General features: G+C 40.8%; 1 protein-coding gene, 1 non-coding gene and 1 pseudogene across 2 annotated transcripts; all 3 read right to left on the bottom strand.

The window, feature by feature from the left end:
• Positions 1 to 6,847: 6,847 nt before the first annotated feature.
• On the bottom strand, positions 6,848 to 8,838 carry LOC103647070 (uncharacterized). Its single transcript, XR_002267639.2, has 6 exons — positions 8,744 to 8,838; positions 8,487 to 8,615; positions 7,914 to 8,392; positions 7,732 to 7,825; positions 7,332 to 7,648; positions 6,848 to 7,118 (listed from the first exon to the last, which is right to left on the bottom strand). It is a non-coding gene; the product is annotated as an uncharacterized protein (transcript).
• Positions 8,839 to 9,043: 205 nt separating this feature from the next.
• LOC103648967 (CCR4-NOT transcription complex subunit 1) lies at positions 9,044 to 9,541 on the bottom strand. The gene is made up of 3 exons (XM_035965358.1): positions 9,431 to 9,541; positions 9,244 to 9,352; positions 9,044 to 9,162 (listed from the first exon to the last, which is right to left on the bottom strand). The coding sequence occupies exons 1-3, from the start codon at positions 9,538 to 9,540 to the stop codon at positions 9,100 to 9,102; spliced, it is 282 nt and encodes a 93-aa protein (XP_035821251.1). The 5' UTR covers position 9,541; the 3' UTR covers positions 9,044 to 9,099.
• Positions 9,542 to 9,925: 384 nt separating this feature from the next.
• LOC118476247 (uncharacterized) lies at positions 9,926 to 12,501 on the bottom strand (annotated as a pseudogene).
• Positions 12,502 to 15,572: the final 3,071 nt, after the last annotated feature.

Here is a 15,572-nt window from a genome sequence, read left to right as displayed (position 1 = left end):
GCATAGGAGGGAATGAACGGACCTAAGATCGGTCGGCCATGACGCGAGATCACGCAGTGGTGTTCTTAGCCGTTTTGGGGGAAATTCCAAATTCGGGGGCTGTAGTGGCTAATCGGAGGCGAGAAGTGGTGCTCTGGCTTTGTAACGAGCTAACAGAGCAGGTCGGGGCATCAATTTATAGTGATCAACAGCGGTGGCGCCCAATTTGGGGAAGACATGCTGGCAGCCGGAGCAAGGTGAGTCACCGGAGTTATCTGTCATGGCGCTTAATGAGGCAAAGGCTCGGGATAATAGTTTGTCGTTCATCATGACTTACTGTGACGTGGTACGACAGCACATAGTGTGGCAGACTCCAGTAAACTTTGCCGTTCGAGTTGGTACGGTGAGGTTGGCTCAATCCCGACCCCACTGATATTTTCACTCCCGCGGTGATATCTACTACTCACTGAGCATGAATCGCGGCGCCGGCGCGAATCTAGGCAATGGGATCGTCGGCGGCAAGGTGCACTGAACCTGGCATCGGGTTAGTTACTGTACCATCACGAACACTCTTCAGTGCGCCTGACAGAGCAAATTGAAAGGCTTCGTTCTCCAATTTTTATGTGACAACTCACTAATCCATCTGTAACAAAGGTGTTGTCCTATGCACCAGCTTTAATTTTGGTATAATCACCATAATCAACATTTCACTGGATCCTACCCGAAATCGCTCCCAAAGTTTGTCCTAGTTCATTGTCAGTCAAAATTCAGATTCAGAGGTGACTGACATCCTGACTTTAAGTCCATTTATCTTCAATTTCTGTACAGCACCAATGCTTAGTCACTTAATCAAACTTGTACTCCTATCATAGCTCTAGAAATTTGATGCATTGACCTAGGGCAAAATCCTCATGAATTAAAAAATACAATGCCCCAAAGTCAGCTTAATCTCACTGAAATTTCAGAGATTAACACATGGGTGTTCTTGGGACTTTTGCAATTAAGTGCAAATTGCTCCACACTACTTGAAAATTCTCCAATGTAAAAGTTGCTTGGTTTTTTCTGTTCTACCACTTTGATATTTACATTTTGGTCCAAAAATGTATAGAATTTGAAATCACTCCTAGGGTACAAATTAGGGTTTTCTAGGGTTCCTTTTAGGGTTTTGAACACTCTAGGGTTTTTGTGCCACTCAAATCCATCAAACTTGATCTCTTATGAATATTTCCAATGGCTTTTGAGGTAATACTCCATTTGGCTTCATATTTACCCATATGCCCTAATCCCAGGGTTAAGAATACTTCAAGTCACCACATCACATTTGTTTTAAAGTTTTACCTAGTGGATGCATTCTAGGTGTAACAAACATAATGACATGTCAATGCATATGATGTCATGCTCAAGTTTTAGTCCTGGTAACACCAGGGGTGTTACAATTTGTATGATCCGTGTGATGAACACTGAAGGTCGAGTTTATAAGGCTCGCCCTCGCCGCGCTGGTCCATAGATGGCGACAGCGGTCGTGCTTATGAGGGTCGAGCATTAACAGACTGGTTCATAGGCAAAAGATATGATATTACAAAGGTAGAGTTCATTCTCATGCTACCTTAAGGGTTGAAGATGTGCAGGGGCCCCTCCATCTGTCTGAGCGACGTTGGTCACTCGGCCTGTAGGGTAAGCAGTAGTTTATGCTGCCTCTATGGTGGTTGAGGACGGAGCTTGGTTGGGGACGACGGTCGCTACAGGTCAACACAGGCCTTAGTGTCACCTTTATAAGGCCCCCAAGGCATGTGGGGAAGCTCCCACAATGGCAGATGCCTTTGGCGTGGTGAGGTTGATGAAGGCGTAGCCCTTATTGGCTTGTTTGCTAGGCTCCATTGGTACGGTAGAGACTGAGCATGCCACGGGGCTAGGTTGGCAGCCGACGAGGACCACTTCATGTGCCAGGGAGTCAAGGCGTGGGTCAGCACAATGGACTATGCGGGCCCTTATGCGGCCCATGGGACCCTACCAATGGTATCCAGGAAGGAAACCATGTTGACGAAGGCATAGTCCGTGTTGTCATGGCTTCCTGAAACCCATTGGTAGGTAGAAGAAGTCATCTCTCAAGATCAGGGGTGATAACTTCACATACCAAGGAGCACAACAGGAAGTCAACGGAGGTAGCCTTGTCCGTGCTTGGCTGCTGGCCGACGGTGGCAACCTTGAATTCCACTTTATTTGGCTAGATATCAACAGGAGCGACGTCAAGCGCGGTGGAGCCTGGCGAGGGGCTGACAACGGCAACCTCAAGCACCATGGGTGAGGTTCCCGCCGCCTTCTTCCTGATGGCGGTTGCACGCCTGTTGAGACACTGCTTGAGATTGACGGCGAGCCACATAAGGTGTGGCTTCTTCGCCTTATGCCAAATGTCAGCGGATTTGCTCTAGTCTTGCCCGCTGGTGGGCGAGTGGGATGTCATATGAAGCAAAAGGTCAAGCTAAGATCTCATGCCCCGCTACCTGGAGTGCCAAATGTCGGAGAGAAAACTCTAGCCAGGTAGTGGAGTGCACTCACCTAATCATAAGAATAGAGGGTAGCCTAGGATTAACCGGATGAGACGGATGGAAACAAGAACACACAAGGGGTTAGATTATTTCGGGCGGATGGAGTGTAATACCCTACTCCATTGTGGGTTGTATTTGTGAGAACTTGAGTTGAACTGGGGTGAATTTGGGTCCTCCTAAATTTGGATGAACTCTTCCCCTTACCGGGTGTGCCCTCCCTTTTATGGCCCAAGGGAGGCACGTACTTGGTGACCAAGCACCCAACATGTGGGCCAGTAATCTAATACTTAAATGTATAGAAGATGGACGTATGGATCCTGCCAGACCAAGATCTCCTCCGCAATGGTCAGATATCTCCTCTTGGTCTTCGTGCAGATCTCCTGGCCTGCTACGCTCTTGCCTTGTCTAGTCGGAGCTTAGGTGTAGGCTTTGGCATAGGTTGCAGCATAGCCTCATACACTGCCATGCATAGAGGAGTATGGATGTTGTTGTCCTATCCCCTCTACCTCTCATTGTAGCGGGTGTCATGATGAGGGTTTTCCCATTTGCGGGACAGGGAGTTAATGGTCTTGCCTTGGTAACGTGCAGGTAAGAGTGTAGCCTGTGCGTTGCGTACTAGCCGTGTCGCCTACCACTAGAGTGGACAGGAGCACGTCTTATCCGTAGTTAATGTATAGATGTCCCATGCCAGATACTTGCGTCAGACTCCGCACGCTGGTTTACATCACACGCCAAAAGCCACGTGGTGGTACTAGGACTCTGGTTGTGCGGGGTGCGTGGGCCGGGATCTACTGGACACGTGGTGTCACCAGACCTCCTAGGTTGGGAGTCCAAAAGAGACTTAGGGAAATCTGGATCCTTCCATAATGGTCGGACACATAGTGGCACTGGACCACCCCTTGCCGGAGGTCCAAATAGCACATGAGGGGGTCCGAGACTGCCCTAGGGGTCTAGCCTTAGGCTATAGTTAATGAGCGATCCCGCCACCGGGACCTAGGGTGACACCGGCCTGGAGGCTTGATGTCACACTCGGTTTTGGAAGGTAAACCGAATGCGAACCATGTACGTGCCAATATCAGAAATTCACGTACACAACGATTACATAAATGACTCATCATAGCACAATGCTTCGAATAAAAATAAATAGTAAGTAATAACATTAAAGACTAGAGTCAATTACATAATATGAATCAAAGTGCACATAATAGAAACATAGCCAACGTAAATAAACCCACCACAGGCAGCTGACTGGGGGAGGTCGCTAGCCTAATCCTCAAACTGGTCAAAGTCCTAGAACTCCTGGAGATCCGCCTCAACGCCTTTTTCTCCTTCTTTACCTGAGCATAGATTGCACCAAAGGCAACATGGTGTTTTGTGAAAGCAAGGGCGAGTACACATCAATGTACTCAGCGAATGTCCCGTTTGGCTGAGGTGGACTAGCTTTATGTGGGGTTAGGGTCAAAGCAGTTGTTTTTTGTTTGTCAGGTATTTATTGTTAGTAGAAGCCAAGTTTTAGCAACAACCAACCTGTGAATCATTTCCTCATCGAGAAACATCATTATCATCATCGTAACCAAAACCATTAATAGAACCATTGAATCTCGAACCAACTGTATCTCTAATCAAAGAGGATCCCAAGGCCGCTCATAACCGTGAGCACGACTGATATATCGGTTTCATAACACTCTGTAGAGGTTGCACACTTTACCCATGAGCCATGATTCCCTTTCTGCCCGAGGAGCGCTACTCCCAATTGATCACTTCCTAGGTGGTCGGGCAGGGTATCACTACGTGGCTTTTCCCTAGGGTCCTCACTATGCGACTGATGGGAATGAGCACTGCATAAAGTCCATATGGCGTCCCAAAACCTATACCTCCGCCGTTAGGAAAAAGTCGTGGGACGATGCCCGTACCTAGATCCCTGAGCGAGAATATAGGAGCCACAACATATGCGACCACTGCATAGAGACCATCTGACATACCAAAACCTATACCTCCGCCATCAAGAAAAAGTCGTGGGACGATGCCCATACCTAGATCCCAGAGCGAGAATATAGGAGCCATAACAAATGCCTCCGTCCCCAATGACCAAAACCAGCACCCAACATAAGACTTCCATAATTACTTGGCCAAGGGCGTCCCATACCACCCTCATGGTTGCACTATTTTCTCGGGTGGTCTATCAACGAACAGGTTCTTACAGAGAGGTACCAGGAAACAGCCTGAGTCCCCTAAAGTATCACAAGTTCATCATCATAATCAAGATATCATCATTGTATCATAAATGTTCTCATCATGTTCGTTGATTCAAGTAAAGCAATAGCATGAAGTTAACCATAATAACCCAAAGGTAATCAAGGACAAGGTAAATACAAAGCTAGTAAATCCTTAGGTTTTAATTAGGTAATGCGGGATAGTGAATTTTAAGGTAAATAGGATATAATGGGTCAGAGGACTGTAACACCCCGGGATCCACAAATACCCCAGAATGCTACTAAACTACACATCTAACATTCATATATAAAATTTCGACAGCATCCCCTTTAAAAATTGCATAAACGGGGAAGCAACAAAGTATAAATAGATATCATGATAAGAAAACATAATAGACATTAATAATCTGCTAGCAATGGGAAGACAACCATAACGACATAAACTAAATCAAGCAGTGCGCACAACTAGTTAGAAACAACATCCTTTGACAAGAAGTTTCTAATTAAATCATGACTGCGTCTAGACAGCGTTATTATGAGAGTGAAGGTGGATGTGCTGCTACTTCCCACTTCCCTTGATGAGCAACAAGCACCTGCATTGAGTAATGGAAGAGTGAGATGAAACATCTCAGCAAGCGAATTGTTTTGACAAGATATTTAAACCACAAATTGAATTAATAAACATTTTAAAAGAATCACAATTAAGATCAGAAATACTTGTAGATATAGAACTCAGTAGTCTCAATATAACCAATACCATCTCATTTCCTCGAACAACCACAATAGTTTGTATAACACTTCCCTACGTCAACAATACCTGCAAATATCACTTCAATGTATGCATAGGAACGCAATGTGTAGTTACTCTGTCTTCATACCTCTGAGGGTATAAAACCACATCATCTGCAAATATCACTTCAATGAATGCATATGAATGCAATACATATGTCCTCTGCCTTCATACCTCTAAGGGTATGAAGCCGCATCGTACCCCTCCTCGGGCAACGTACGATACTAAATTGTACCGGCACTACTACAGATCATGCTATATGAGACGGTTAATTTACAGTTATTAAGACGATTATGAAGTGTCCAATTTTGATGGAGTCGCAAAAGATGTCCCACATTTAAGATGGTTATAAACCGTCTTAAAAGATATTATATAAGACAGTTTTTAATTTATAACCATCTGAAAAAGGTATTTGTTTAAGTCATTTTGTCCGATAAACCGTTTGAAAAAGGTATTTGTTTAAGTCATTTCGTCCGATAAACCGTCTTGAATTAGTTTTTTGAAGACACTGCTACTAAAGAACCATAGAGAATACAAACATTAAAAGTCATAAAGTATTTATCAAACCGTCTCGAATATCCTACAATAATAGACGATTACAATAGGAAAACCATCTTATTTAGGTGACTACTAATGGACGTTTTAGAAACTGTCTTATTTAGGAGACTGATATTAGACATTTTGGTAACCGTCTTATTAAGATTTAAATGAAATGACTTACACGACAGTACATTCTTCAATTTATAATCATTTTTTCAGATATCATGTTATAATAATTTGAAAGAGAAATATACATACACATATATTGAACAACATTATAATTAATATAATATAAATAAGTATCATTCAATATATCATAAGCATTGTCAAACAACGCATACATAAGTGTACTCTAAATCTAAACTAAAATACAACTGTTTGCACTAATGTTAAGCCTAACTTTATATGAATTAAAGTCTCCACACTTTTGCGACCACCAAATTTGAATTATATTCTATGTTTTCCTGTACAACAAATAGGAGAAAACTAGACATAGCAAAAAGCTCCAAGCAGCACGTGGATGGTCTCAAAGCTGGCCTTGTGCTTCTCCCTGTTCTTGATGACTCCAACACGCCCGGTGTTCCTCCCGCCAGTCACCATGACCACGTTGTCGACGTCAAACTTGATGATCCTTGCCTATATATTGTACACCCCATGTACCTCTATATTCAATCTACTATACCCCAAGCCAGATCTACTTCCAATGGTGATCAGACAGAAGATGTTAATAATAAATAGACCCATCCTGAAATATAATGTTTTTGAGTTGCTCTATGTCAAACTATCCTAAATTTGGCAAATTTATAGAGAATAATAATATTTACAATAATAGATGAACATCATTTTCAACTCATACATTTATGAAATATATTTTTATAGTTGATCTCCTCAATGCCACTAGTACTTAATACTCTTTTCTATGAACTTTGGCTAACCTGAAATTCATAGCATAATGGATCTTTACAGTAGCTACATGATGGGATATCAACATTTGATGGACACCCAGAAGATAACGCCCAGAGAGGTTTAGCATTTGGTTCTCGACAATACCTGCATAATACACATGTTACGTTTGGCATTTGGTTCTCGACAATACCTGCATAACACACATGTTATGTGCAATACTGGCAACATTTCTTTGTTTTAGAATAAGTATGCAATTCAAGTATAGGGCCATTTCCCCCCAAAAGACAAGGAAAAATATGTTCCACTACAAAACATGGTAAAAATAGAAGAGAAATCATGGAAGAAATGAAATATCACCTCAACACTTGATTTGGTGCTCTTGAGACCCGCTCTTGAAAAGATGTCCAGCATTTGTTGTCAGAATCGGCCTACCCAGACAGCATTAAATAAATATAATGATTGATGCATAAGCAGAAGTCCAACAGAGGTTATTCTGAAAGAAAATGGACCCAAAACCTCAAATTGATCCATCCATGACTCCATCATAGCATCAGGTTTCCCATGTCTTTGCATCACCAACAACTTCGAGTTATTCTCATCACCACTATCGGAATCAAATATACCTTCATAGTCTATTTTTATCTCAAATTTTGGCCAAGAAGTGTTAGCAGGAACTGAAAGTAGAGAAAAAAATGTCATCACAACCCAATTCAAATGTTAAGAGTATAAATAGCTTTAGTAATCCATACATAATCACCTTTTCCAACAGTTGGCAAAACTGAATTTGAAGCAGCGGAAGAACTTATTATCTGGAGGCAATCATTTTTATGACCAGTACCCCAATGCAGTGCCTGAGAAACAACAATTAAGAGCCAATAATCCAAAATATATGTCCGTGTCAGAAACCAATTCATGGACGCTAAAGTTCGACACACATACCTGATGTTTCTCAGAACAGTATCTTGCTTTCTTACAGCTACTACATATTTTATCACCTTTCCAGGTACCACACCAGTGGCATACATGGGCTGGCAACAAATATTTAGGCATTTGAAAGAATTTAGTAACATTAACCCTTTGACAGCCACGGGACAAGTAAAGCTCAATTACCAACAACAACAACTAATAGACAGATTGTAGGATTATAGCACATAAACAGTAATGTGACACATCAGAAAATTTAAAAACAATCGTCTTATATTTATGTTAAGCTTACATACTTCCAAATAAACTTCTTTTGAACAAAATTTGCATGTGCCATAGGTCCCTAGCCACTCCAAATGTAAATAAACAGAAATGTTCCAAACGAGAAAGCAAGGTAGTAGTTGGCATTAGTTTATCTTTGAGTAATCATTGTCAGATGTCCAGAAAACTGACAACTCCATTAGAATGTCAACAGTAAGGTTCTTAAATAGCACCTAAAATCCCAAAAGAACATTTAGCATGGCCATGGGTAGCTAGGGCAGATACAAAGTCAATAAAGAAACTATCAAAAAAAGGAATGTTGAGGACCTCAATATCAAATTTCAGATTCATCTTGAGGTTTGGAAGATTATAAATTTCAGCAAGTAGACTTAGAATTCCCATGGTCCAGGGATTTGGAGGTCGATATGCGATACTTGACTGGCAAGGTTCAAGGATCTGCAGAGCAGCCAATGGTCATGACTCATGATGCACCCAAGTTAATAATTGGATTTTCTTTGAGCTAGTTTAATCAGATTGTAATCTTTGGAGAAATATTTTACAAAAAAGTTAGCAGGAATGGACACCTTTGAAGTGAATGGTATGACCGCAATCATCAATCCTTTCTCATATGCCTGAAGAAAAAATTCTCCAAAGATTATGAGCAGACAAATTGAATCGATTGAAGTGAATTGTACACCTCAGGAACCACATAAATTTTACCAAAAAACACAGGTGAAACAGAAATATCATATTAAATAATATAGAGCAATACTAAATAAAGGATCTAGACAGCCTAAGGGAGCTTTTGGAACTCCAAGTCTCCAACTACCAATGAGTTTAATGCAGAGAAGCACTACCTCCACTATAAGAGATTTTGGATCAATCTCCTTAGCCCTTAGTGCCTGATTCCTACCAATGGTGAACTTTCCCAACCAACTGCCTAGGTTTTTAGCAAGGAGCGCTCCTCGGAACTTGATTTGATAAGGTCTGATCTTAACAAGACCTGCAGCAAAAGTATCCAAGTTTAAACAAAATGGCTAGCAAAAAATAAAAACAGGGCAGACAAATTGGAGAGAACAAAAACCTTGCAGTTCTCATATGTGGCTTTCAGTATTTCCTTGTTCAAGGATTTTGAGTTTACTTTATCAAAGAACTTCAGATACAGATCATGGAAATTTGGTTCAATGCTTGCCCTGTTAAGATGAGCAGTGATTTGTATACCTCAGCATTGTCAGACAAATCTATACAAAATCAGTAATTGAGAATGATACCTTTTCATGACCATGTATTGTGCAAACCAAGGATAATATTGTTCCTGTATGACCTCATTAAATTCCTTTGCCTTAGCTTCCATATTTGAGATGGATATATTGTTGATCATAAAAAGGATTGAAAATATTATAGACAGTGTTTATATTACATGAAATAAAATTTGAAGACAAACTGCAAATAAAATTGGTACACCGATAGTATTTGCTAAAATGGAAGGCCAAAATTCTGATGAGGCTGAAGCTTACCGATATCCAGTAGTGTAGTCCTAAGCATTCAAAATGCAGAATTATTATGATTGGTTAGCTGTATGAAAAGGTTACTGTAATGTGGGATTTCTAGACAGAGCAAGATCATCAAAACAAATTTATTAAGCTTAACAATACATCAATCATCACAAGTGTGGAATCATTATTTGCTAACGTATCATTCAGAAGCCATAGCATGCACTATGCAAACAACATTGCCATGACATATAAATTAATATAGTCTAATGGTCATACAAGAATTCTCATATTGCAACGATCACCTCAGTTAAGATCTCCAAAATTCATACCAAAATGGCTAGTAAACTGCGCAAGAATGAGTGTAAATGACAGAGAGTTTACAAAACCTTGCGCTTAGTAAGCATGAGCCTATCAGTGATGGAGGCCTTGGGATGGCGAAACCCCATAGCTAGGTCCTGGTCATGGTTGAGCCTGAGATCCTAGACGACCGCGTGCACCCCCTCCCCGAGAACAGATCTTGGGCCGCACAGGCCCCTCGAAGTCGGTGGTAAGCATCTCTCGTGCCTCGACCGGAAGCGTCTACTCCACCGCAGTGGGCTCCATCCTGCCATGCACCTCCCCGACCGCCGCCAACACCATCACGATCTTTGCCACCAGCCGCAGCCCGCGCCATCATCGTCGCGTTTCCGTTTCTGCGCGGAACAAGCGGGTGACGCTGCCGCGGTGGCGGCTAGGGTGTCCCTCCCCCGGTGGCGGCTGGGGTGTCCCCCATCGCCGAGGCAAACACGAAACCCTAGGGGAAAGGGGTAGAGCTGGAGCCGCAATGCCTCTAGAAGGTTCGAGCTGGAAGTGGAAATTGTGAGGAATTCAAATGCGGCGGGAGGTCAAATCCGGTGGAATCGACGAGCTTTGATCAAGATCGATTGGGGATTTTGGGGCTGGGTCATCAGAGTGGCCCCAACGGCTTGGACTTGATCTGAGATTGGGTGGAGGCGAGAGAAAAATTAAGCGATTCAGGTGAGGGAGTTAGCACCTAGGGGCAGCGCGGCAGAGCATCCTTGTGCGCACGGAGGGGTTCAGGAGGAGGTAGCAGCGCTTGCGCCGTACATCAACAGTGCAGCTATGGAGGCTGCAGAGAAGGAAACAACACAGAGCACGGGGGCAATATGTAGCTACATGTGTGGTAGTGTATGCCTCTGTATTAGTCTATCTTCCTCATGCATCTATTAAAAGAATAGTTAGATAAAGAACAAAATGTAGACACACTTATAGAAAATGGTACATCTCACTCACAATATTCAACAATTAACCCTAAACCCCTTGGTACGTAAATGATATGAAATAAAGTAAAATGATGACTTAGGTTTGTTGTGTGACGTTAATGATCGGGTCGCATGTGGGTCCATTTTACTATATATGTATCAAGTTGCAGAGATAAGTTTTAAATTTTATATCATATATATCACCAAACTAAGCCAAATTCACTATTTACTACGTTTTTTTACAATACGTCTTATTAGAAATATCATACGAAGGCAGTTTTATATTTAGAAGTGTCTAGATACTCACTAAAATTTAAGACAATTCTTATAGTCTAGACGACTCTAATAATATCTTTATTTGAGATGGTTTCATATACAGAAGTGTCTAATATACTAACCAAAATCTAAGACAATTCTTGCAATCTTAATGACTCAAAAGGTATATTTATTTGAGACGGTTTTCAATAACAATCCGTATTAAATTAATATAAGACATTTCTTACGATGTAACTGTCTCAAAACACTTCTTTTATTTAAGACGGATCCCCAACAAACTGTCTTACCTTACTCATCATCATACGATAAAAGACGCTTCTATAAAATACACTGATATCCGTCTTAAAATGTGTGTCTTAAATAAACATATTTCTAGTAGTGCAGTACGGTCAGACCATAGGTCACGACCCAACTTCAGATGTAAGTGAATCATGCAATGTATATGGCATGCTGCATTTATCAATATACTTCACTTCCTTCACATGCAATACAAACCTCAACTAATACTTCATTTACCTTTAGATACAATACAAACCTCAAATAATACTTCATTTACCTTCAGGGGTGTGAATTAATCTCATGAGTCGTACTCGAATCATAATCATCATAATATATGATTGAGCATCAGGATAATGCAAGCAAGTAAAGCATCACCATGGAGTCCAATTATGAAAGAATCCAATAATTCTGAACACTAGAGTGTAGGCGATAGAAATAACAGGTCAGAACGGAAGCAACTACCCCTACATTCACTTGCCTTCATCGAAGAAGAAAAATGTACTAGGCATGATCTGGATTGTAGCCACCTGCTAGCGGGCATAAAACTTAGTACAAATATTTCACAAACATTTGCCAACAATCAACAAATCGCTCCTACACCTGAAACCAAGACCTGGTGGAAAATCTCCCACTCTGAACCACATGCCATACAGCAGCAGCGCTGTTTGTTAATTTTGTATCTTTAAAATTATAACAGGGGTGATATCAAACAAATACTCTAGAAATATCTACACAAAATACTCTACAACTTCGGCATTCAATGGATAATTAAATTCTTCCATCTATAAGTTCTAAAACATCTGACAAGATAACTGACTGAATTTGTTTTAGACAGCAGCATAGTTAACATTCAAAATTCGATATCTCACAAACTACTCAACCAAAAATCATGAAATTCTGCTGGAAGTAAGAACTGTTATCCCTGTACAAAATTCTCCATAGCTGGGAGAGCCAATTCGGCCATTTACCTGATGAAACCTACCGGTGAACAGACCCGCTCATTTTTGTCAGGCAAATAGGAACAGCCATAGTAAAACAAACATAACTGGAGTTTCATAATTCATATAAATGCACTCTTTAACAATATGGAAAGCTTATGAAATTATCTACATCTTTTATTACAAACCCAAGGTTTAATTCTATTGATAAAATTCCCTAAATCTTAAGAGAACAGATCCTGCACTGAATTAAGAGACTGAAAAACTGCTATAATCAAACTGCAATAACTCTCTGATATGATGTCCGATTGAGGTCTTCTTCACGGCCACGGAAAGATCTACAAATTATCTACGACTCATGTATAGACTTTTTATTTTTTTTTGAGGCCACTAAGACCACGGAAAACTGACATAAACCAAAACTGTCGAATCTACCATTCTGCAGAAAACTAAATTCGAGATCAAAACCTAACCCCACATCTAATCCAACCTCTAATCCTTTAATTCTCATGATCCACAACCTCCAAAAGCACATAATTACAGGGAGGAACAAGGATCTCATCCATACCTAGGGTTTTCCCAAGAAATTCTTCAAGAAGAGATAGGGAAGAACATATCCTTGATCCTCTCTTCCCCTTCAATTCAACGTGCTCCTCCTCTTCTCGATCCTTGCTGCGTGGGGGGATCTAGAGGGAGGAGGAAGCCGTGGAGAGGGGCTGCCATGGGAGGAGAGGACGACCAGTCCAAGGGGAAAGGGGGGAGGGGCGGCCAAGTGTAGGAGGGGGGGGAAGGGGTGGTGGCCAAATAGGGGCAAAAGGGGGAAAAGGCCACCACTAGGGTTTCTTTGCGGGAGAAAAGAAGCGATGCCACAGATGACTCTGAGTTAGCATCCAACGGCCCACAACCCTTTTCCCACATCCACGCACCGAAGGTCAACCTTTGGCAACATTTTTTTGGGATATTACACTCTACCCCCCTTAAAAAGAATTCGTCCTCGAATTCGTCCACTCCAAACAAAACATCCAAGGTACCCCATATAGCACCACCATTCCAAAACATGGGTCCATTATTGGTCTTAATTAACACAAGAACTTCTACCTCGGACTAAATGTCTAAGGATACTACACCACCTGACATCAAGCATGAACCAACATGTAATGAAGCTCAAACCAAGTCATAGATGCAATCAACACTACGATTTCACAACATCGAATTTGGATGCAACCATACATTCACATCAATGTCTTAAAACGACACTCTTTTATGAAGGGGTAATATGTACTAAGCACAACCTTTACCAACTTCAATAATTCATTTTAATTCAATGGTGAAACATCCACACCAGATGAATGTATAAGAAGATCAAACACCTCACCTCACATCACCACGAAACAAGTAGTTCTATTGAAACAAAACTCCTAATCTTCCTAAACCTTGTTCTTGCCATAATGAAAAGATAATCATGTAATCTAACATTCTTTGCACCCCACCAAAAGGGAGAAAATCTACAGAACTAATGGAGCAATAGAACCGACAAGAAGCCAATAACATTCTGCGCGGCACATTTCATAGAAGAAATGCCTAAAACTCCACATAGAGCACTGACAGCCCAACGACAACACAATACTTGCTTAACCCATGTCACTATACTTCATCCAACAACTCAACTAAGAAAAATATCCAAACTAGTAAGGTTAACCTACACATAATTAATATAAGTCTTCATCTACTGTAGTTCAGAAACTTACATTTCATTCTATCATATGATGCACTCAGAGTACCAGACATAAAGGGTCAATACTAACCCAGTAATCCTTCACACATTTGGCAAACATCCCAAGCTGATGTAAAAACCACATCATTTAGGAATAGGTGACTAACCACACACAACCAACTCTAGGCTAGGCAATGACTTCATTCAAACCAATAGATAAGTGGTCCAACAATGGCTCCACAAACATGCATCGGGAAGAGAACCATCAAATCCTCAACGTATTAATACATAATCAATGGATCAAGAAAAATCAAAGATTTATTCTACAATTAGCATGACTAACATGCAACCACTTTAAACCACATCTAGGCTTTGTGGCTACTAAAACACACGATAGAAGAGAGACATGTAAGCCATTCTGGCTATGTAAAGACTTCCCCCAAAAATCCATATAAAAGTACCAATATTCTTTTCTTTCAGAACTGGTTTCTCAACATAAACAATCATTCTTTGCAAAGATAGTTTGAGCTATCCACCAACCGCTCAACAACTTAAATTCAAATTGATGATTACCTTGTACCCCAAAACACGCAATTCGCACTCCTCTTAGAAACACCCTCAATCAAGCATATATAACAATATTATTGTAATAAAACTAAACCATGAAAAACATGGTGAAAACAACATAGGCATACTTGTATATCACAAGCATAATAACAACTTCATTCTCACAAATGACCAGCGATATCTACCGCATTAATAAAACAATATCAAAATTTCAGAAATAAATTATATCAAGCATTAAGCCATAAACAACTTACCACATCACCGTAAAGGAATAGGGAGGGGTGAGGTTATTGTCATCTGCACTTCAAAGACACTAACATATATCAAAGATATTTAAACCCATACCCTTCCTATATGTGCGAGTGTGTCAAATTTATCTTCAAATTGCCAAGAATCTAAAGCCTATGCTTTGATACCAACTGTAACACCCCGGGATCCACAAATACCCCAGAATGCAACTAAACTACACATCTAACATTCATATATAAAATTTCGACAGCATCCCCTTTAAAAATTGCATAAACGGGGAAGCAACAAAGTATAAATAGATATCATGATAAGAAAACATAATAGACATTAATAATCTGCTAGCAATGGGAAGACAACCATAACGACATGAACTAAATCAAGCAGTGCACACAACTAGTTAGAAACAACATCCTTTGACAAGAAGTTTCTAATTAAATCATGACTGCGCCTAGACAGCGTTATTATGAGAGTGAAGGTGGATGTGTTGCTACTTCCCACTTCTCTTGATGAGCAACAAGCACCTGCATTGAGTAATGGAAGAGTGAGATGAAACATCTCAGCAAGCGAATTGTTTTGATAAGATATTTAAACCACAAATTGAATTAATCAACATTTTAAAAGAATCACTATTA

The sequence above is a fragment of the Zea mays genome, chromosome 2, assembly GCF_902167145.1.
Source record: "Zea mays cultivar B73 chromosome 2, Zm-B73-REFERENCE-NAM-5.0, whole genome shotgun sequence".
NCBI classification, from domain to species: Eukaryota; Viridiplantae; Streptophyta; class Magnoliopsida; order Poales; family Poaceae; genus Zea; species Zea mays.
Note: the sequence above shows the minus strand (reverse complement) of the source record. Positions and strands in the feature narration are given on the sequence as shown.